General features: G+C 39.4%; 1 protein-coding gene across 3 annotated transcripts in view; it reads left to right on the top strand.

Moving 5' to 3' along the window:
* Positions 1-24,283, top strand: part of TSHR (thyroid stimulating hormone receptor) — a 161,869-nt gene that overhangs the window by 112,687 nt on the left and 24,899 nt on the right. For 2 of the 3 annotated variants that reach the window (XM_024736320.1, XM_024736321.1), the window contains 4 exons: positions 2,025-2,099; positions 3,831-3,908; positions 7,109-7,177; positions 21,946-22,023. In XM_024736320.1, the coding sequence (XP_024592088.1) occupies positions 2,025-2,099; positions 3,831-3,908; positions 7,109-7,177; positions 21,946-22,023 (300 nt within the window). Of the gene's footprint in view, positions 1-2,024; positions 2,100-3,830; positions 3,909-7,108; positions 7,178-21,945; positions 22,024-22,179; positions 22,250-24,283 lie in introns of those variants that run through there. The other variant, XM_024736323.1, reaches the window with a different exon arrangement.

Raw genomic sequence — 24,283 nt, 5'->3', positions numbered from 1 at the left:
AGCACTTACTGCTTTGCTTTGGTGACACCTTGTGAGCTAACTGTAACCTCAATGATAGCAGGGACCGCAACATTTTTGTTCTTTGTTGTATCTTTACTGCTTAGCACCTACTGCCTAGGTACTCAAGGAAGTGTGTTCAGTGGATGTGTGTGTATGGCCTCAGGTCTTCTGGGTACCTTCCTTTCTTCCCTTCTTTCTTGCTCACATGCGTTGTAAAAAATTAGAACACAAAAACATTATGAAGAAAAAAAGCCAACCTTAATCCCAATACTCAGAAATAATCACTATTAACATATTAGTTCATTTCCATCTAGGGATTTTTAAATAAAAGTATATATCCAAATGTATTTTATGAAATTAGTCTTTAAGGATGAATAGAGTTTATCCAGGAAAAGGAGGGGGAGGGGTAGAAGAGAAATACAAGCGGATAGGATAGCATGATAAAGATACAAAGGTGTGGAACCACATGCCTTGTTTGGGGAATGAAAAATAGTTCAGTATTGAAGAGGTAGGGGTGGGAGATGCCAGGAGAACAGAAGAGGATATGGATGAGAAATGTGGCTGAAAGAGTATCTGGGGAGTAATAAAAACTTATAGCACAAAGCAATTGCTCCTGTGTGGACTTTGAGTTCCAATCCATCAGTAACTCTTTGATATGATGGTCCCCTGCTATGTGCAGGGCTCAGTGGGGAACATGTAGGATAAAAAAACATTGTCCTTGCCTTCAAGAAACTTACAATCTAGTTAAAGAACATATTATATATGGGATTGAAAAGTTCCTCCCCTAGGAGAACAATGGTAAGTGACAAATAAGAGGTACATACATTATCTGGGGGTGCAGGTAATTAGAGGAGACATCCAGAAGGAGATGGACTTGTTCGGGGTTTTGAAAAATAGACAGGTCTTGGTCCAAGTCCCTAATATGGCATTTCCAGCCCTTTTTGATATGGTCCCCACTTAACTCTGGGTCTCCCCACCCCACTCTTCCACATGAACAGCTGTTGCAATTGAACTAGTTTTTTTTTTTTACTGTTTTTCAAATATACCTCATGGAATCTTACATCTCTCCTTTGTTATTTAGAATGTCCCATTTGCTTTCTTGAGACCTCAGGCTCTGCTTCCTCTTCAAATCATATGTCTTCCTCTCTAGAAGGAGTCAGGTCAGAATTTGCCTTAGATGGTAGAGCAATGGGACTAGAATTTTCTCTACTGGAAGACTTTCTTTAAAGATTTACTGGTAGTTACAAGTTCTCACCACGTCATACCGAAGCTCTCAAAAAAATCACTAAATCCACTACCTATGTTCTAGTAGCTGCAAGAAATGTTAAACCAACTAAGTCTGAGAGGCATCCAGAGTTTGAGAGTTTTTGTATTCATGCTGTCAATGCACGTTTTAATCTTGACATTTTGCCCTGATGACACAGCTTTGGAGAGTGAAGATATTGTCTTTGACGGATTTCCTCCCTTATCTGGACATAGTTTTATGGTACTGCTGCCATGGTATTCTCAAGTGACTACCATGGGAATACCATTCTTGGTAAAATAATGAACACAATATAACGTAGAGTTCGAAAGAAGATGCCTGGCTTGGAGTTGGGTGATTATATTGTCTTCCTGTCCCATCCTTTCCTTATTCTACCCTCTCTTCCCCCCAACACACGCATAATGTCCTCCAGTTAAAACAAGGAAATCTCACACACACACACACACACACACAAGAAAAGAAACCTGAATTCCTATTTCTAGGAATCCCACTTGGTTCAAACAATCCCCAGGTTCTTCTAAACAGAAAAGATGTATTGACACTGGGGGACTGGGTTAGATTCTTGTACCTTCAGGGAGCACCATTTCATCCAAGGATTAGAACTTGCCATGGTCTCTCAGATAATTAATGAAGGACTTAGGATTTGATCCTAGTCTGACTTCAGAGCACATACTTTTAGCTATTACATTATTCTACTTCTTATGTGTCGATTTTCTTACCTTCTTTCTGTTCTTTTGTTCTTCTTTTTCATGTACTTTAGTGGCATTTTCAACACTGGACTTAGAGTATTCCCAGACCTGACCAAAGTTTATTCCACTGATGTATTCTTCATACTGTAAGTGTGCACATATGAAATATTTGGCAATATTTTACTTGCCACTGGCAAGAACTGGGCTGCAGCCAGAGGGGTTGGTTGAAACCAAGTGAAGCAGTTGTTTCAAGGGGGAAGCAGTGATCAGCTGTGACAAATGCACTGATGGATGAAGTAAGGCAAGGACTGAGAAGTGGCCATTGGGTTTAGTAACACGGGGCATCGGTGATTCTGAAGAGAATGCTTCCAGTGGGGTTCTGGGGGTGGAGAAGTCTGGTTGGAGTGGGCTCAAGAAAGAACCAGAAGGGGGAATTAGAGAGAGTGACCATAACAAACCCTTTAGGGAAGTTTTACTACAAAAAAGAAGCAGAAAATGCCTCAGTAGTTGGAGCATATTGAATACGGAGAAAAGGGTTTTCTGGGTTTTTTTTTTGTTTTTAATGGGAGACACTATGGCATATTTTTGCTGCTGGGATTGTTTGAATAGAAGGAATTTGATGATAATGATGATACTTTATTTTTCACATAGTTTTTCATAGCTTTTCACTCTTCCATGTGTTATCATATTTGCTCCTCTCAACCACCTTATGAGACATAAGAGGAAGTTACAATTTTTCCACTAAACAAATGAGGAAATGGAGGAATAGAAAACCTAAGGGATTTTGTCTGAGGAGAGTCCCAAGGAGCAGTTGTGAGTGGTGCTCAAACTATTTCCTGTGACTTCTGATTGGGGCCATAGTGCTCTTTTCCAAAACCTATGACACAGTTAAGTATCTTACTAGTTGTTTAGAAGTGAAAGGACATATGCAGAGAGAATTACAGACTGAGTTTGAACTACAGAATCAGCAAAATGTAGAATGATAGGATCCAAACTCTTGGGATTTTGTTAGAAAAAATGCCCATGCTTCTTTGCTGCAGAAGAGCTCAGTTCAAAATACAGGCCGTCTTCCAGCAACTAGACTGGCATAGAAATGTTCTCTAGGAGTATATGTCTTGCAAGTGGAGGGCACTTCAGTAATACTCATGAAATGAAATCAATTGATCCCATTCTAGCAACCCTTTTTAGGGGCTCCACACGCTGAGAAAACGAGTAGCTCTGGACCAAGTATTAGTCAGAGATTCATGAGAAATCTCTGAGACCCACCTGCTCCCCTTGCACATGGGGATTGTCAGGAACCTCAGCCCACACCCAAACTCACTTGCTCACTGCATATGCGGGGCTCTGAGTATATGTCCACCTAGGACATCTCTCACCACCTCACCGGACCTCTGAGCCACCAACAGCTAAGAAGTGTCAATGACACCTAAAAAGAAATAAGATAAAACTGAATTGTGTCAGGTTATTTATTTAAGGACATATGTGCAGCAAGAGCCCAGTTCCAGAAGGAAAGCATTTTTTTTTAAATTTATTTTTGGCTGCATTGGGTCTTTGTTGCTGCACACAGGCTCTCTAGTTGCGGCGAGCGGGGGCTACTCTTCACTGCGGTGCGCGGGCTTCTCAGTGCGGTGGCTTCTCTTGTTGCGGAGCATGGGCTCTAGGCATGTGGGCTTCAGCAGTTGTGGCTCGCGGGCTCTAGAGCGCAGGCTCAGCAGTTGTGGTGCACGGGCTTAGCTGCTCCGCGGCATATGGGATCTTCCCGGACCAGGGCTTGAACCCGTGTCCCCTGCAATGGCAGGCGGATTCTTAACCACTGAGACACCAGGGAAGCCCAGAAAGCATTTTTTTCACCAGGTGTTTTTGTTCCTCTCCTGCAGTGAAATTACAGACAACCCCTACATGACTTCGATCCCTGCGAATGCTTTTCAGGGCCTGTGCAATGAAACCTTGACACTGTGAGTATTGCCAGTTCCACTCCTGCCAACAATGAAATATTTATTTGGGCCGCTGTACTATTTCCACAGGCCATCCAAGAACCGTACTACCATATAGTATGTGCTCTATGGTCTACCGAGGGTTTCACATAGTTAAATAAGAGTAGTGACTCATGGTGTGGTGCTCTACAGGTGACGAAGTGGTTTAGGTAACAAGACGAGCATATTCCCTTACAGAAGTGGTCAGCACACTTTATTCAGATTTTACAGACCACATGGCCTTTGTGGCAACTGTTCAACTCTGCTATTTCAGGGCAAAAGCAGCCATCCACAATATATAAACTAATGAGCATAGCTATGTTCCAACAAAATTTTATTTACAAAAACAGCCAGTGGGCCAGATTTGGCCTGCAGGCCTTATAATAGTCTGGGTTCTAGTATCCCCATTGAACAGAGGAAGAACCTGGGGTTAAAGCAAATTTAAGTGACTTTCCCAAGGTCACTGAGCTAGAAAATGGTGATGCTAAGGGCTTTTCATACTCTGCACTCATACTTCAACTGTGTCGTCACAAACTATTATTAAGTTCCTATGAAGGGATATTGAATAGAAAACATAGTTCTGCTCTACATCATCATTTTTCCAGAGTTTGAATGGGTTCTGCTCTTTAGTTGTTCAAAAGAAATGCTACATCAGGGAAATTCACAAACTGTTCTAATGAAGGAGATCTAATAGAGGTACAAAAGATAAGTTAATTCTCCAAGTCGGTAAAAATTCCCCTCTCTCATCAAATTAGCTACAAAGTAAAGTTGGGACTATGTCCAAAGGATCCCATCTCTCTAGTTTCAGTACCACTGCCCAGGTTCAGGCCTGGTGGGGGTTTTGCCCAGATTGTCACCCAGCTCCCTTTCTCCAGTCACACTACAGTCCAAGGGTTCTTCATCGTGTGCAAACCTGAATGAATTATGCCCCAGCAAAATTGATCCAGGCCTCCACATGACTCTTTGAAGAGGCAGTTTCCAAGCATTCCAAGTCAAGCAGTCTTGACCCTGTGAAGGTATCTCAACCTCTGGGACTCTATCCACAGTGGAGCATTTCAATTCATCCTTCTCGAAAAATGGGGAGAGCTCTCCTGATAAGACAAGAGACTCCTCAGCCACCCTTTCATTTGACAGCACAGCAAAGACTGGGGTTTAGCCTGCTCAGTCCCCAAACCTCAAGGCCATTTACCTCTTCTGTAAAGCCTTCCATTGTGCCCACTCATTGTATATAAACACCAGTCTCAATTTCTTTGCAGAATGTTACCTCCACATTTTGACATCTTTTTCTAAGGACCCATATCCCAAGCAGCCCTCTCAAGTGAAAGCTGCTGTTTCACACCCAGCATGGGGCCCAGTAGGCATTTGATAAACCTCTGAATGAGGGAATCTTAACTTTCCTGAAATCTAGAGGTGGGGATGGCATAGCTTGTCCATTATCTTTTCAGATGATTATTTCTACATACCTGCAAAAGTCCTGGCTTCTTTAAAGCTCATGCTCAAAAAACTATAAACGCGAAAGGGTATGTGTCCAACAGCAATCTTTGTTCCTATATTCCTGGTAGGACAGAGTTTCAATCAAAGTTTGCAACCCTTTGTTCTTTCTTTCCTTACTATGTTTTTCTTTCTTCACTATTTTCCCTTTTTGAGACCTACTTGTCCAATAAGAGTTTTATTTAATCTTTGAAATGTAATTCCAACAAAGAACATTTTTATTGTCCAGGCCTCTCAGCAAAGTTTGGGAAAATAGAAATGCCAAATGTACAATTCACACATCTTCATTAATGAACTCTAGTTCAGAAAAAATTAACTTACCTATAGAGCTTTCTCAGCCTCTGTGTTTTGTGTCCCGGTGCATTGCAGTCCTCCCCCAGGACACCTTAGTAGCAGGAAATAAACTCATTGTGTAATTATTTTAAACAAAACAAAAAACAAACAAGGATTGCCTCCTAGTTCTTCACAACTACATAAGATAAATCCAAGTTTGCAAGGTATTCATTTTAACATGGTCGTCTCATAAGTGTCCACACCTTACTTGTTAAATGTATAGCTGTTTTATCCTCCCAGTAACATTTTGATTAGGTATTATTTTATCATATTTTTACAGACAAGGAAAACTGTGGATAAAATTGAGGTTGAGAAGTTCTCAGGGTCACCTACTATGAAGTGACAGAGCCAGGTCTAATTCCAAGTTTGGAGTCTCCTGTGTGCTTCTTACTGTGTTACCAGAGTTCACAGGAGGCACTGCAGTAGTTTTCGGAGTTCCCCTACAATCGCCACTCACTGTGCCTGATTGTGGACATGGAAGCCTTCTCTTATCCCATACCAGTAGCCCCCAGGAACCCCCATGCACCCCTGTGTAGACCAGAGTTCCCATGGCTGGAGCTCCTTTTCCAGCGGAAAGGATGTGTCCTTTTGGTGGGTGGGAAGAATTGCTTTTGAGTTCAGAAATCCTGATTCCCGACAGCTGTGCATCAGTGCGGCTTTGACAAACTGCCTCCATATCTCAATAACCTGACTAGGAAATAGAGGAGATAATGCTTCAGTCCAGCCCTTGGAATCACTGTATGAATTAATTAGTTGCAGAAACATAGCAACAAGTTAAAACATTAAAACTTCCCCAAAAGGCCATGGTCTATCTATTTTCTTAGATTTGTTTTTGAAGTTCAATTTGATTCAGTCCTCAACCATTTAATTAAGCATTTAATGTATGATACACCCTGAGGATTAAAAATATGACTATAAATGTGAAACAACATTTTAAAGAGAAAAATATAAAACCTATGCATTCAGATGAATAATGTCTTTTAAAGTGCTCATCTTGAGAAACTGCACTTATTCCTCTATTATTGACATTGGGTTAACTATTTCCTGAAACCCCAGTTTTTTGAGTATATGTAGAACATTTTTAAAAAAATCCTTAATGATTGCAAATCTTTGTTCATTAAAGTGAATATGCTTCTGGAAAACAGCTTAAAGCTCTAGGAGCTAAGTCTGGAGAATGCGTATTCAAACTGGAAAACACTATTCCATGTCCCAAATAAGACGTATTGTAAAGTTTTCTTGTAGGGCCTAAGAACCTTCATGCACATCTCTGGCACTGAAGAAATGAAGTGCAACCCTCAGAGAAGGGCCAGCACTACCTCTTATAGGTCACTGATTTCTCCTCTCTCTGTTGATTATAGGAAACTATACAACAATGGCTTTACTTCAATCCAAGGACATGCTTTCAATGGGACAAAGCTGGATGCTGTGTAAGTCAAGGGTTGCCATGGAAACCACTATCCTGCCCTACACTCCCTCCCCCAAGAAGGACCATTCAGTGGGTCAGAATTCTGCTAGAGATAGGTTCCACCAGAGCATTCCTCAACCTCAGAGTTAGCATGACCAAGACTTGGGGATAATGTTAAGGAACTTGACAAGAGCCAGCTTTAGTGGACTTATATTAACTCCAATTCTAAATCCCAAATCTTTTATCTTTAATAAAATGGAGAACGATGGTGTCACCTTCTATTATCTTGTAGGAGTATGTGTGTGTGTGTGTGTGTGTGTGTGTGTGTGTGTGTGTGTGTAAATGTTCATCTACCATGTACATGAAGTAAAGGGGTGTCTTTAATTAAGTCCAAAGCTATTCAGAAGGTAAGCCTTTTCTTTTCGTTTTATCTGACATATTTTCAGGAAAGGTGTCAGTTTATATTTGATTCAGTTAGAAATAGCTGAAAAGCCATATCCAGATTTTGCCTTCTCTGCAAATAAATAATACCTAGAACAGGATATTGGCAAAAAGATAGTGATTAACATGGGTCTCTGTCTTTGTAGTACCTTTCTATCAGATCTCTGTGGTCCCCAGTGTCCATGCCAGAGCATACTTTGTGTCTAAGAGCTGCTAGACTGGTTCAGCCATACTGGTGTGTGATGTAACCTAATAGCTAATAAATGAAGAGCTTTAGTAGAGTCTGCTTTCCACAGTATGGTGAACTAGATAATTTGTTTCTACTACGAAAGAACTAAATGATATATTTTGAAAAAACATATTTTATGTCATATCCCCAAGAGAGGAAAATGAAACAACTAACAAACGAGCAGCTGAAACCAAAACGGTGGGTGCTTACAGAGGGTGCAGTTCCCTTGGGGGCAGCTGTCAACATCAGTGGTGCCAGGAGACTAGACTCAGTGAGAAGTCAGTGAGAAGGTGGAGAAGTGATGTAAACCTGAGACTGCTGGATTAAGCCTGGGAACCTGGATGAGAGCTGGAGTGGGACCACACTAGTAGAACCTCTGGACTCCTGGCAGAAATAAATGCAAACCTCTGCAGAGGAAAGAACCCCAGTGCAGGCCCAGATTTTAAAAATCAATCAAATAGGTGCTTACAGTCAAAAATCACACATAGGAAAGGAAGAAACTACCATGCGTAAGAGTCAGCTGAAGCAACAAACGATAGATTCTTGTGTTTAATTTGTTTTATGACAGTTTATTGAGTATTTATAAACAATTGTATTTTTTCCATTCCAGAAGCTCTATTTGCTTCTTTAAAAGTCTGCCTGCTTGTTTTTGTAATTCCATCTTTTTTTTTTTTCCCTTTAAACATTTCATACATAATTGTTTTATATTCTGGAAACGATCATTGCACAATCTTAAGGCCTGTGGTTCTAGATCTGTTGTGCTCTACGGTGCTTCTCAAACTTTATTGAGCATATATAAACGATCTGGGGGGTCTTGTTAAAATGCAGAATCTGATTAAGTAGATCTGGGGTGAGCCCCAGGATTCTGCATTTCTAACAAGCTCCCAGGTGATACTGAGGCTGCTGGTCCATTGAGCAACTTGAGCAGGGTGAGTTAAATTACCTGCACAACACAGGTTAATAAGTTCAAAGTCATTATACCTTGACGTGGCTTCCTAAGTTCTGTTTGAAGTGGGGTCTCACTCTTTACCAGGCTTTTGGGTTTCTTGGTAGTCTTTGTTAAGTGAAGATCAGAGTACCTATATCTAGATTGCCTAGGTGTAGGCTCATCTGGGTTGATATTAGTCATTTGTATAAATACATAATTATAGGGGAAGTCTGAAAAGACTCAACAGAGTAACATGAATACTTATACATCAAATTTATTTACAGTACTGGAGAGACCCTACTTCCATCTTAACTTTATTGTTCAAATCTCACACAATCCTACATTTAATTTTCTTTGCTTTTTTTAGTGTGCAGGATGTTTATCGAGGAGAGCTCCTGGAATCTACCGATATGGAAGGGAGGGTATGAAAGCAAAGCAAGATGGGGTAGCAGGAAAAGTTGGCTGACCTGACAGAGAACTCTGGAGCTAAATATGGCCTAGAGTTTTCCTGTTTCGCTAAAATGGCCAGACAGCTATACTCCCATCTTCTTTGGTCGTTAGATTTAAGCTACCCTAACATAGGTGTCCTTAGGTGAGACCATTCTCTGCAGCTGAGGCAATCCCAGGGACTGATAGCTAAAGCTTTTCTCTTGACAGTAAGCCCAGCAGCTGGATAGACAATTCCTTCCTAGATGGAGGACCCAGGTGTATGAGCTCCATGCCCATCACTGTCATAACTTGAACCTCTTGGATTCAACTTATTTATTTATTTATTAACCTTTTCATTGGAGTATAATTGCTTTAAATGGTGTGTTAGCTTCTGTCTTATAACAAAGGGAATCAGTCATACATACACATATATCCCCATATCTCCTCCCTCTTGCATCTCCCTCCCTCCCACACTCCCTATCCCACCCCTCCAGCTGGTCACAAAGCACCGAGCTGATCTCCCTGTGCTATGCGGCTGCTTCCCACCAGCCACCCACTTCACACCTGGTAGTGTACATATGTCCATATATACACTACCACTTTCACTTTGTCCCAGCTTACCCTTCCCCCTCCCTGTGTCCTCAAGGCCATTCTCTAGTAGGTCTGCGTCTTTATTCCTGTCTTACCCCTGGGTTGTTCATGACCATTTTTTTTTTCAGATTGCATATATATGTGTTAGCATACGGTATTTGTTTTTCTCTTTCTGACTTACTTCACTCTGGATGACAGACTCTAAGTCCATCCACCTCACTAGAAATAACTCAATTTCATTTCTTTTTATGGCTGAGTAATATTCCATTGTATATATGTGCCACATCTTCTTTATCCATTCATCTGTCAATGAACACTTAGGTTGCTTCCATCTCCTGGCTATTGTAAATAGAGCTGCAATGAACACTGTGGTACATGACTCTGCTTTAATTATGTTTTTCTCAGGGTATACGCACAGTAGTGGGATTGCTGGTTCATATGGTAGTTCTATTTTTAGTTTTTTAAGGAACCTCCATACTGTTCTCCATAGTGGCTGTATCAATTTACATTCCCACCAACAGTGCAAGAGGGTTCCCTTTTCTCCACACCCTCTCCAGCATTTATTGTTTGTAGATTTTTTGATGATGGCCATTCTGACTGGTGTGAGATGATATCGCATTGTAGTTTTGATTTGCATTTCTCTAATGATTAATGATGTTGACCATTCTTACATGTGTCTGTGGGCAATCTGTATATCTTCTTTGGAGAAATGTCTATTTAGGTCTTCTGCCCATTTTTGGATTGTATATATTGAAGAATCCTTGCATTCCTGGGGTAAACCCCACTTGATCATGGTGTATGATCCTTTTAATGTGCTGTTGGATTCTGTTTGCTAGTATTTTGTTGAGGATTTTTGCATCTATGTTCATCAGTGATATTGGCCTATAGTTTTCTTTCCTTGTGACATCTTTGTCTGGTTTTGGTATCAGGGTGATGCTGGCCTCATAGAATGAGTTTGGGAGTGTTCCTCCCTCTGCTATATTTTCGAAGAGTTTGAGAAGGATAGGTGTTAGCTCTTCTCTAAATGTTTGATAGAATTCGCCTGTGAAGCCATCTGGTCCTGGGCTTTTGTTTGTTGGAAGATTTTTAATCACAGTTTCAAGTTCAGTGCTTGTGATTGGTCTGTTCATATTTTCTATTTCTTCCTGGTTCAGTCTTGGAAGGTTGTGAATTTGTAAGAATTTGTCCATTTCTTCCAGGTTGTCCATATTATTGGCATATTGTTTCTTTTAGCAATCTCTCATGATCCTTTGTATTTCTGCAGTGTCAGTTGTTACTTCCCCTTTTTCATTTATAATTCTATTGACTTGAGTCTTCTCCCTCTTTCTCTTGATGAGTCTGGCTAATGGTTTGTCAATTTTGTTTATCTTCTCAAAGAACCAGCTTTTAGTTTTATTGATCTTTGCTATTGTTTCTTTCATTTCTTTCTCATTTATTTCTGATCTGGTCGTTATGATTTCTTTCCTTCTGCTAACTTTGAGGGTTTTTTGTTCTTCTTTCTCTAATTGCTTTAGGTGTAAGGTTAGGTTGTTTATTTTAGATGTTTCTTGTTTCTTGAGGTAGGATTGCATTGCTATAAACTTCCCTCTTAGAACTGCTTTTGCTGTATCCCATAGGTTTTGAGTCATCATGTTTTCATTTTCATCAGATTCTAGGTATTTTTTGATTTCCTCTTTGATTTCTTCAGTGATCCTTTGGTTATTAAGTAGTGTATTGTTTAGCCTCCATGTGTTTGTAGTTTTTACAGATTTTTTCCTGTAATTGATATCTATTCATAGCACTGTGGTCAGAAAAGATACTTGATACGATTTCAGTTTTCTTAAATTTACCATGGCTTGACTTCTGACCCAAGATGTGATCTGTCCTGGAGAATATTCCATGAGCACTTGAGAAGTATATTCTGTTGTTTTTGGATGGAATGTCCTGTAAATATCCATTAAGTCCATCTTGTTTAATGTATCATTTATATCTTGTGTTTCCTTATTTATTTTCCTTTTGGATGATCTGTCCATTGGTGAAAGTGGAGTGTTAAAGTCTGCTACTATGATTGTGTTACTGTCGATATCCCATTTTATGGCTGTTAGCATTTGCCTTATGTATCGAGGTGCTCTTATGTGGGTGCATAAGTATTTACAATTGTTATATCTTCTTCTTGGATTGATCCCTTGATCATTATGTAGTGTCCTTCTCTGTCTCTTGTAATAGTCTTTGTTTTAAAGTCTATTTTGTCTGATATGAGATTTGCTACTCCAGGTTACTTTTGATTTCCATTTGCATAGAATATCTTTTTCCATCCCCTCACTTTCAGTTTGTCTGTGTCCCTAGGTCTGAAGTGGGTATCTTGTAGACAGCATATATATGGGTCCTGTTTTTGATTAATATGTGTCTTGGCGTATTTCTCCTTGGATTTATCCTGTATGGGACTCTCTGTGCTTCCTGGACTTGATTAACTATTTCCTTTCCCATATTAGGGAAGTTTTCAACTATAATCTCTTCAAATATTTTCTCAGTCCCTTTCTTTTACTCTTCTTCTTCTGGGACCCCTATAATTCGAACGTTGGTGTGTTTAATGTTTTCCCAGAAGTCTCTGAGACTGTCCTCAATTCTTTTCATTCTTTTTTCTTTATTCTGCTCTGCAGTAGCTATTTCCACTATTTTATCTTCCAGGTCGCTTATCCATTCTTGTGCCTCAGTTATTCTGCTATTGATCCCTTTTAGAGAATTTTTACTTTCATTTATTGTGTTGTTCATGACTGTTTGTTTGCTCTTTAGTTCGTCTATGTCCTTGTTAAACGGTTCTTGTATTTTCTCCATTCTATTTCCAAGATTTTGGATCATCTTTATTATCATTATTCTGAATTCTTTTTCAGGTAGACTGCCTATTTCCTCTTCATTTGTTAGGTCTGGTGGGTTTTTATCTTGCTCCTTCATCTGCTGTGTTTTTCTTTGACTGCTCATTTTGCTTAACTTACTGTGTTGGGGGGTCTCCTTTTCGCAGGCTGCAGGTTCGTAGTTCCCGTTGTTTCTGGTGTCTGCCCCCAGTGGCTAAGGTTGGTTCAGTGGGTTGTGTAGGCTTCCTGGTGTAGGGGACTAGTGCCTGTGTTCTGGTGGATGAGGCTGGATCTTGTCTGGTGGGCAGTTCCACATCTGGTGGTGTGTTTTGAGATGTCTGTGACCTTATTATGATTTTAGGCAGCCTCTCTGCTAATGGGTGGGATTGTGTTCCTGTCTTGCTAGTTGTTTAGCATAGGGTGTCCAGCACTGTAGCTTGCTGGTTGTTGATTGGAGCTGGGTCTTGGTGTTGAGATAGAGATCTCTGGGAGATTTTCGCCGTTTGATATTACATGGAGCTGGGAGGTCTCTTCAACTTTTTTATATATATTTGTAGAGAGTTCTTTTGACATTCTTCCAGGATTCTGGTGGCCATCTCTTTCTCCAAACTCCACGCTCCAGAGGCCCTCCTTTGGATGTGCTACCATTCCCCTTCCATGCATGTCCTCTACTTTTCAACATATTTATTGAACACCTTCAATGATCCTGGTTACTGTGCTTTTCACTGGCAATACAAAGATGAACAAGACCAATGTGCTCCCTGCTCACACTTAACACACATTCTAGTGGGGTCAACTTGCGGGCAGCAATATCAAGGGTCAAAGTACATTAGGAAGAAATGTACCCAGATCAAAATATGCATTTCAGGTTGAAAATAACTGAACACTAAGTATCCTTGCTTGGTGACATAAGCATGATTTTCCCTAGATTTATCACATTAAAAAATTATTAGCATTCAATTTTAGTATTATATGAGTTTAACAAAATGTTTTCCTCTTTATTTTTAGAAAGCCATGACCCTTAGGGAAATGATCTTCTCAATTCAAATTTTCTATGAATGAAGTGTGGAATTGGGACTTTTCAAAATAAGTTAGACAGTTTGTAAATACTTAAGGTATAAAGATGTCAGAAGATTGTCACTCTGTTCTAGACATCAGTGTCATCAAGATGTTAGCATTAAGGCAACAGAGAACCACATTAGCAAGGGCTGGGGTAGGAACAGTGAAGAAACTTTCAACCAGGGAGACCAGAGCTGATAATATGACTTCTGAATTCAATGTGTCCACCTGAATCCAAATTCGCCTGAACTCAAATTACTTTTGCAGAATTCTGGATGAGAAGGACCCCAAACCAACCTCAAATATAGAGTAATTCATTTCTAAAACTTTTCTTTTTCCACAAGCAAATGATTTTAATGCCCAATATGAGGATCTGTGCTTTCAGTCATTTGCTTCTTTGTCCTGCCATATTTAGTCATTGGACGATATCACCCTCAATCCCTCTCAGTTATCTGACAGAGATTTGAGTATAAAATTCAGACTTTAAGGTCTGCAGAGCATAGTTCTTGGTATTGGCTGCAAATTTGAATCACCTGAAGAGATTTGGAAGCCCTGATGCCTAGGCTTTACCTCCAGAAATTCTGGATTAATTGGTCTGAGGATAGCCAAGGCATGGGAATTTTAAAATCTCCCCAGTGAGTCCAATGTAAATCAAAGGTCAAGAACCACAGCTGTGGTGTATGTTATCACTCTTCTTGTCCAATAGTCACAATTTACACATAAAAGGAATGAAGCCCAAAGTGAACATATGGCTTTTTTTTAAGTATGGCTTTTTAGATTTGATAGAGCTATCACATGGCCAAGCCAAAGCCAGAAACTGGATCTCCTGACTCAAGACTTCCCTGTGCCCTGCTGGGATTCATAACCGCTGACTTACCAGCCACCACTAAGGCTTGGAAACCCAACTCCTCTCGCCACTGCTACTTGTTTCTTAGCCCAGGAGAATATTTACACTTCTTAGTCTTTTAAAGTCATGAAATACAGAAGCTAAAAGATCTTGTAGCTGGAAAGAGTGGACTCATGTGAGAGAAAGGAGGTCACTCAAGACTCAAGGCACAACCAGGAGTTTCAGAGAACAGTCACACCAAGCAACGGTGTCATTTGTCAGGGAGAACCTGACTTTAACCAATGCAGCAAGGTCACCAACTCAACCAGCTACCAAATGAGGTCTGAGTGAGGGACACCTTGATGAAAAGGCTGGCATGATCAAATGTTATTAAATTCAAAGATTTGGGGTTAAAGTCAGCCTATGTGTGTTCATCATTTTGCTTCAAACTTCTCATGCCTGCTCATAATTGGCCTTTTGGTCGTGTTTAGGGAACTCCACAGACACTTCAAGAGATTTCCAAAGTGAATCTTCTGTAATCAGCAGACTCTTCTGCTAAGTGGATCTCAGTGTAAATCTAGTAGCCTGTTATTTTACAGTTTTGGTCATAAAGTCAGCTGCAGGATATCAAAGGAGTTTAGAGACATTTTCATTGAAAAAATGAAAAAAATAACAATGGAACAATAATTTCTATCCCAACTTCTCCCTAGCTTTTGTGGTAAGAGAATAATCTGGGGGAGGGGAGGGGAGGGCATTTCCTAAACTATGTTCCTTAAGCTCTCTTTCCATGGTCAATTAACTGGTGTTACTTTTTAAAAAGCTATTCATGACCTTGTAAAGTTAAACAAAGTATACAGGTGGACTTCTTGCATCTTTTAATAGAATAATCTGAATTACTAATATCCAGCAGGGGGATACAGTATGCAGAGCTTCTCAGGGAGTTCTTGGTTCCAGGAGCACCTCTCTGGACTGGTGTTCCACAGAACACTTTTTGGGGAAAGCTACTGAAGAAGAATCTTTTGATATACTGCCTTGTTCGGAGGCAGATAAATTTAACAAGGTTTATTCAAGAGGCAGGCTATGGAGAATCTTGAGAGCCAGTAAATTTTCAGATCATCCTGTGGTCTTCTGAAGTTAAACCTATGAAAAGATTATGTAGGAAAACGGTCTCTACCTTCCTACCAACTTTCTCCTTAGACCATATCATGGGCTCTGTGAGAGGCTTGGTTGATGGGAGAGAGTTATTCTCATGAAAACAATGGATTTTAATTCACTGATTCTCTGAATTACATACAGTCTGTTCTAGTCACTACAACTATCCCTTGAAACACAGGAAAGAAATCAACGCACCATTTTCACATACTTTCTTGACATTTTTATGTAAAATTTGGAAGGGTTTAACAAATGTGGGCAATATTTCTTAACTGAGAATCATTTGTTTCTTGATTTTTAGAAGTCTAGATCTGAGATCAGCAAACTTTTTCTGGAAAGGGCCGGATAACAAATACTTTGGGCTTTGTGGGACATAAGATCTCAGTCACAGCTTCTCAACTCTACCATTGTAGTGTGAAAGCAGCCACAGACAATTCATAAACAAATGAGCATGGCCGTATTTCAATAAAATTTTATTTACAAAAATTGGTGACAGGCAGAATGTGACCACATGGTCATAGTTTGTGGACATCTGGTCTAGATGTAGGTATTCAGTGAGGATGACCATTGTGTGATAAAATATGTAGCTTATTTCTCCCAATTCCTGGTAAAGGTTAAATGGCAAACATGGGATAAAGATAAGAAGTATCTGGACAAAAATATTTTAGGGTTTGAAAGTTAAGATCCAATCATAAAATAAAATAAAGATCTTTTTATCCAATCAGTATTTTAAATCTGAACTTAAATCTCTGCTTCTGTTATAAAACAACATTCCATCTATTCGTTCTACCCTAAGTCTGTGATTCCTGGTTGATGGAAACTAAATTTTTCTTAGCTTTATGCACTCCATTAAAAGGTATCCTATAAATCCAAGGTAAAATCAAGATGATAATCATGATAAAGATGGCTGGAACTAGAGGAAGATAAGTAACGGAGATAAATAAATCTCCATAACTGTAGATGGAGAAAACAGAGGTCAGGTTTCCATAGTGATAACAAAATAGTATTCACTTTGTGATTTTAACATGGAGCTGTTGCCTCTATCCTCAATACTAACTGTGATTTAAAACTAATGTAAACACTACAGTATTCTATAATTACCCTAATATTGTTCAAAAACTGTACATGGCATGTTAGCAATTTGTTGAATCCTCCAGAAGTATGTTCAAATATTTTAACTTCTAATTTAAACAATTGCTCATCCAAAAGCGTGATTATTCCCCATCATCTGCCTCATGTCAATTTACTGAAATTAGCAGATTTGACCTCACTTAGACCTATTTTTTTAGTGTAACTGAAGAACACGGTTGCAGCCAAGTTGGACAAATTCCACATTGAGAACAAGCGCTGATGCCTCAGCAGCAGTTGGGTAATTAAAAGTTCATGAAAATTATGGCAGATGCTCGAAAGTACATGGTCCTGTGATTTCATATGGAACCAAGCACACTGTCATCACTCAGATGTGGAATTAATAATAATACAAGCATCCCTTGCTCAACAGAAGTTGAACTGCTCTCAGTCACAAGTTAAGTCACACATTCATTCTTTGGAACCTCTTTTCCACCCTCTCCACACAATCTGGCATGGAGATATATCGCTTATCTCAGAAAATTTAATTCTCTGTATTGTATTTTGTATTGTCAAATTCTAGCAACAAGCTACCATCTGACAGTAAACATTTGGGCAGAAAAAAATACCATTTTGATGTGCTAAGAGCATAATGAAACACTAATCGTTATGAACAGAGAAGTCAACACAATTCATGTACTAATTAGCATCACACATTAGCTTATTACAAACAAAACACTGCAGCTTGGAGCACTGGGAAAAGATGACGATAGAGAAGATTATAGGATTAAGCAGGCTATTCTTTCTAATGGAGTAAGTATTTGAACAGCTTGTAGGATATGCTCCAAGGCTGGCTTTTACCTCTGCCTGTTGAAGCCTTGAGCATTTTCTCACCTTTTACTGTTTACAGGCAGGTATCCTGATTTCAGCTACTAAAAGGATTTTTATGGAACAGTGAGGGCTGGGCAGGGATTCTCTTTAATTTTCCAAATAACTGATGCTCTGAGAGCGAAATACAGTTCCCACAGAAGTATTCCCATGAGAGTCTCACAGAATAAACAGGTGCCCGCCCATTTACCCTAAGGGGATTGTGGAAATGCAGGCTCAAATTCTACCTTGGAGCTGAAACGTATCCTAAAACTCCCGAGAGAGCAAAGCTCAGCAGCAACCACAACTCTCCTTACCACAGTGTCATACTTCCCCCTCTGACACGTCCTCATTTAAACATAATACAGAGGGTGCCTTGAGCTAGGCGTTACCCAGCAACTGGACTTTCATTTAATCATCCAGCATGTTTTCACTGAATGGCTGTTGTGTGCCAAGTGTGAGTCCAATGGGGAAGGATGTGAGCTATGTCTATCATACTGAGTTCATCAACTGGATATTCTTCCCCAGCTCATTCCTGACCATCTTCATTTTTCTGACCACACTGTTCTTCCTTAACTGTGAGATACATGGCACTTAAATTAGGGCAGGACTTCTTAACTCCCCTCTCCCTACACCCCCCCACCCACCACATGAAAAATCTGACATATCTTTTCTCGGAAGAACTTCATTTCTTCCAAGAGGTTCTCAAAGAGGCATACATACTCCGAAGAGTGAAAAGGCATTGAATACTTACATGTAGCAGTGTCTATCCTATTTTTAAAGGAGATACCCGTCCTTTGCTCATAAGCCCTTCCAGTATTTGTACTCAGAAAGACTTTCAAGAAGTCTTTCCTTTCACCGCAGACTCCGAGACTTTCTACTCTTCTTTTGTTTACATTCATCTTGTCCTTGGAAGAGACAGTTTAGATGATCACACACACATATTCTCCCAATAAAATAATCATTGTCTGGAGTAGGTTACCCATGTAGTCTACCAAGATTTGTGATTGATTTACCCAAGTTGGCTTACAGAATGTGGATTCCAGAGGAATCAGGATAAGTCCAGGTCAAGGAATCAATTTAACTAACCTGACATTCCCAGTAAACATTATACGATAAATGAGGCTGATGGAAGCACAATCTTCTTGGATATTAAGGCTTCTGCAGATATATTTCCCATCCCCATCCCCTCCACTCCAGGAGAAGGTAGGATCAGCAATCTGAACCCAAGGTTAAAGCTTCATGGCATTATCATAATTTGTGATAATAAGACAGCCCTCCAAACCGCTAAACAGCGGAATGATGGTTTCATTTTTAAGCACCTAATTATTTCTAAGAGATGAAGTGCCCAAACAACCCTCTTGGTTTTGAAGAATGCAGCCTCCCTCAAGACTCCAGTTCATCTCCGTTCAAGTTGGCTGCACCCTCTCTCCATCCTCCTTCTCCCCTTCTGGACTCTGGCTGGCTTTCCCAGTTTAAAATCTTCTGCAGCATTTCTGGTAAACTCTAACGCTTATCAACCAGACTCCTTATCCTTGGGGGCGTATTGAATATCAGATGAGAACACTGCAGAATTGGAAAAGCAATTATTTAGTTTTACAATCATTTCTGATGATTAGAGCAAGCTGATTTTCACTTGCGGCAGTCAGGGATGAAGAGGAAAAACTGAGATGAGCTCACCAGTCCTTACTTGATTTTCAGCAGTCTGGGAAAAGAATGTGATCTGCAAGTTGCATGGTCCAGAGAATATAAAAAGAGACACAAGCCAGTGTGGCACTTGAGTTGAGTTAGTTGTCTTTTTACAAAACCATGCTGCTCAAGATCGTCTCTCCAGGTGTTTTGTCTCCAAGGCGGCTCTTGTCTGCTCTGGCTATCACTGATCATGAACTCTGTGGACACAGTGGGTTGAAGGAGACTCAAACAACGATCGAATGAAGCCTATGAGTGAGAGACTTACATGATAGCCATTCATCCAGAAGGCACAGACTTGCTGCTGTAACATCTCAGTTGCATCTTTGTACATATATGAGGGTTAATTGATACCCCCGCTCCATTTTTGACTTAACAGCACCCTGGAAGCTTGGTATCCATCCAGCCATTGCCCGAAGAGGCCATGTCTGGACCATACCCTTGTGGCATTTGTAAACAAGTTGCTTGTCACTGCCATCAAAAGAGTCAATTGGCCACCACACCATATGATGAGTCTTCTAGCTTTCATTCCCCATTACTTTTTCCTTAAAGTTTAGCATAGCTCACCTCACTATTTTGGAGGAAAAGTGCACTGATTTTTTGTTCAATCATTTACACCCTCCTTCAGTAAATAGTTATAGAGGCACTGAATTTGGCACTGGCGATACAACAATGAGTAAGACAGAGAGCTTAAACTCTGATTTGGGAGACAGACGATGAAAAAGTAAACAAATACACAAGATAATCACAGACTGTGATAATGCCATGAAGGAAACAAAGATTGCAATGAGGAAAACTGATGGTGGCTACCTTAAGTCAGTTCTCAAGCTCGATTTGAGAAAAAAATGTAAAGGATCACAAAATGTATACCAATTTATGAGATGTCATTGTGTGAAGTCGTAGTACTTGTCATTTGGTTAATCCCTCATCCTGCCCAGGAGAGGGAGACTTCTTGGTGTTTGGTAAAACTCTTCCTCCAATTGCTCCAGTGAACACCCATCTATGGCTCTGGGGCTGCCCTCTCTTATTCTAAGTTCCATCCTCTACAAAGGACTAGAGAGGAGCAGAGCTGCTGGACCAGGAGAGGTTGAGGGCAGACCTCACGGAAGTGCTGTTTGTGCTTTCGCCTTCTGAACAGCAACAGAGGCTACCTCATCATGGCTCAGCCACAAATAAAGCCACCCTCCCTCTCCTCAATCTCACCAAGAGATGCAGAGAAAGAGAGAGAGAGACGATTAACCAAGGAGAAGTTCTTCTGTGAGGGCTCTGGGGAAAGAATCCTTCTGACACAAAGTCCTCATGTCACACTATTCTTTTCTTTTTTTTTAATTGCAGTATAGTTGATTTGCAATGTTGTGTTAGTTTCAGGTGTGCAGCACTGTGATTCAGTTATACACATATATAGATATAGATATAGTTTTTCAGATTCTTTTCCATTATAGGTTATTACAAGATACTGAATATATTAATAGTTCCATGTGCTATACAGTAGGACCTTGTTGTTTACCTAGTGTCACACTATTCTTATTAACCATCGCCCTTGAGGATTTTGCATCATGAAGAGCAAACACCATAAACAGAATAATGGAAGCATTATCTGTATCTAAGCAGATCTCCTGAGTCTCCACTGCATTCACTTTGCATCAACAGGTGACCACTCACTGACTCTTAAATTTAGTCTATGCAGGGGTGAGTTATTCTAAACATGTGTAAATTGAGATCATTTATAACAAGGAGATTTTATACACACACACATATGATGGCTATGTATATATATACACATATATAATGCTTCGTTTCTTTTTAGATAACATTGTTCTCTAAAAAAGCTAGGGGGGAAAAAGCCAGTTTCAAAATGCTTGGAAGCTTTTATACATTTGGAGGTCATTTTACGTTTCAGAATCACTTTGTGACTTAAATTGCTCAAAAATATTTTACCCTCAACTGCCCAATATGTTTTCAAAATGGAAAGATCAATGTGCCCATCAAGGCCCTTCAGGAAAGGTATACCCTGTAATCTTATCTGTATAACCTGCCCCCCATTCCCCGTATAGGATTGCCACAGAAAATGCTGGCCACCCAATTAAATTTGAATTTCAGATAAACACCAAATAACCTTTTAGTATATGAATGTTTCAAAAATTACATGGGAAATACTTATACTAAAAAATTATTCATTGTTTATCTTGGCATCCTGTATTTTTACTTGCTAAATCTGGCAATCCTGCCCCAAATAAAAGATGTGAATCTCTGACAGTTCCCATTACCACTCTCCACCTTCACTGAATACCTGATTTAAGCCCAGTCATCAAAAGTAAATGTAAATATTGATCAATGTTGAGAAAAAAAATTTAATTTAGTCGGTATTGAAGAAGATTGAAAAATACAGTCGCCATTGGCCAGGTAAATAGGGAATTGGGCAACTTTTATATAATCTAGATATGCAAACTAGATCATAAACAAGTTCTCTTTCAAAGACTTCTGCCATAATTAATGTGTGTAAACCTTGCACGATTGAAACCTAGAATATTTTGAGTGCTTAACCTGGAAGAAGGTAAGGTGTTTTCCAAATTCCTAAGAAACAGGTAATAGCTAAGGAGACCATGCTCTCATTTTATTTTGGTGTTTATGTGAATTTGCTTAACCTCACCTAATCCATCCTCTCTCTCACTTTCTCTAGTTACCTGAACAAGAATAAATACCTGACAGCTATTGACAAAGATACATTTGGAGGAGTTTACAGTGGACCAACCTTGCTGTGAGTAAGACATACAAAAGAATATTTGCCTTTTTTTTTTTTTTTTAATGGAAGGGAGGGGGCCATTAAGAAGAGTAGCTGATGATGTCTGTGGGGAGGGAATGTTGTTGTCTTGGATAAAGGCTTCTGCTAGTATTTTTCTGCCCAGCTGTATAGGTTACTGCTTGGAAGAAAGTCCTTGTTCTTTGAGACTCGGAAGGCCCCAGACTCCACTGTGCCATCCTGATGCCTGATGCCACCTTGGTGTGGACATTCATGAAGGCCCTCTTTTGGAAAAAAAGACATTTTTGAGCAGCTGGTGTTTGCAAAATTCTGAGATATGAGGTCTAAAAATAGGTGGAAGGCACTCTAGTCTTTGCTGAGAAATGAATGTGTATTGCATAATGCAATACATTATGGTACTGTACCGTATGGGGGTTCATAGCACAAAGAAGGAAGAGTATAAAAAGTTTGATTCATATCTGGGAAAACTTATAATCACTGGAAAAGATGGGATGTAAACAGTTTTTAAAATAACATGGAAAAAAAGTTATTTGTGCATTTCCTCTGATTTATACCTCCACATGTAATCATGATGAAGTTCTGTTGATTCTGTCTCCTGCAAGCCTCTTCTAGTGCCATCTTCTCCATCCCCTTGGTTTTGCCTTAGTTTAGAACTTCATTCTTGAGCATCTAGTACAATCCTTGCCAAAGTGGAACAGAGCCCCCCAGGAGAAGCACAAGACAATCCATCAGAGGCACGAAGGTTCCATACATACATAAGAGGTTCCATTTAAAAATAAGAACAAATTGGGAATTCCCTGGTGGTCCAGTGGTTAGGACTCTGTGCTCTCACTGCTGAGGGCACGGGTTTGATCCCTGGTTGGGGAACTAAGACCCTGCAAGCCACGTGGCATGGCCAAAAAAATTAAAACAAGAACAAATTAAGTTCTACTAATATTTTACATATAGATGATCACTGTCCCTCAGGTGTCAGGTAGGTAATGATTGCATCCCAAGGGAACAGCTGGTGATACACAGTCTCGAAGACTTACATCCTCACTCTTTCACTTTTAAGAATTTCACTTCACTTTTAGAATGAATACACCCAATTAAGTGGGTTTATGTCCTTACTTTCTTAACACACAGGCTCCATATAAGAGGGCAGAGTGACCCTGAAAATCTATTGTACCATACGGGGATTCATGTTAACTCATGGCAAAGTACTTAAAAGTATTATGCATTTTTCTTTTTATAAAAAGACAAGTGAAAAAAAGTGTATTGACCTTTTCTGTGATTTTTTTTTTTTAACCTGGAAGACATTTTTTAAAGACATCTTTAACTGCTCCTTCAAGATAAAGGTGATATTTCACCAATGAATGAGGAAAGTTGTTGCTCTTCTAAAGAAATGTGTGCTTTGGAAAGTCTTTAGAAACAGGTATTTGGAAACTTTTCCATGTTATGTAATTTTCCTGATGAAAACAGTGAATGTCACTTATAAAAATTTTGCTTTTTTAAAATCAGAAATTGAATTTTAACATGATTTAAAACATTTCAAATTAAGAGTTGCAGTGGGTTTAAAATCCATGTATATAAAATATGAAAATGAAACATCTTTAGACTACTTTGCAAAAACTACTTATTGACAGCTGAGAATATGAATTTCAATAAAAACATGTATTTAATTACTGAATTGGATTGAGAGATGAGAATCTTAATTTAGTAAGTACAGCCAAGCCTCCCCTATTCCATTTGGAACCATCTGTCTTTGTGAGGTAACTTGATTTCAATTGACAACAATTTAAACCAAAACAAAAATAAACTGACCCAGAAGCAGACCTCTGAATAGCTGTATCAGAAAGTGTTAAATGACAATTTTCATAATTAGTAAAGTTTTATTTAATAACATTGATTTCACTTTGGTGAAAATTTTTTTAATATTACTTATTTGTTTTTATCCTATTCTTTTAAAGGTATGGTTAGTGTGTTTTGTAATGTATAATATATAACATGGTATTACAGTAATATGTGTATAGAGCTCATAGATATACATATGTTAAAGTATATACTCAGACATTTTTTACTTATAAATACATGACATTGAAAGAATTTGAAGACCAATAGTGTAGACCAGAAACATTCAAAGTGTGGGTCCACTACAAGGTTGGCTCCAGAATGTACTTCAAAACACTGCATCCTTCGTGGATAAAGGCTTCCTATGAGAGCAAAGTTGCCCAAACTAAGCAGTATGCTTAGTGAAGTAGTTGCTTACATTCCAGTA

This window comes from Neophocaena asiaeorientalis, unplaced genomic scaffold, assembly GCF_003031525.2.
Source record: "Neophocaena asiaeorientalis asiaeorientalis breed wild unplaced genomic scaffold, Neophocaena_asiaeorientalis_V1.1 scaffold152, whole genome shotgun sequence".
Taxonomy (NCBI): domain Eukaryota; kingdom Metazoa; phylum Chordata; class Mammalia; order Artiodactyla; family Phocoenidae; genus Neophocaena; species Neophocaena asiaeorientalis.
This window is presented reverse-complemented; position numbering and strand designations above follow the sequence as displayed.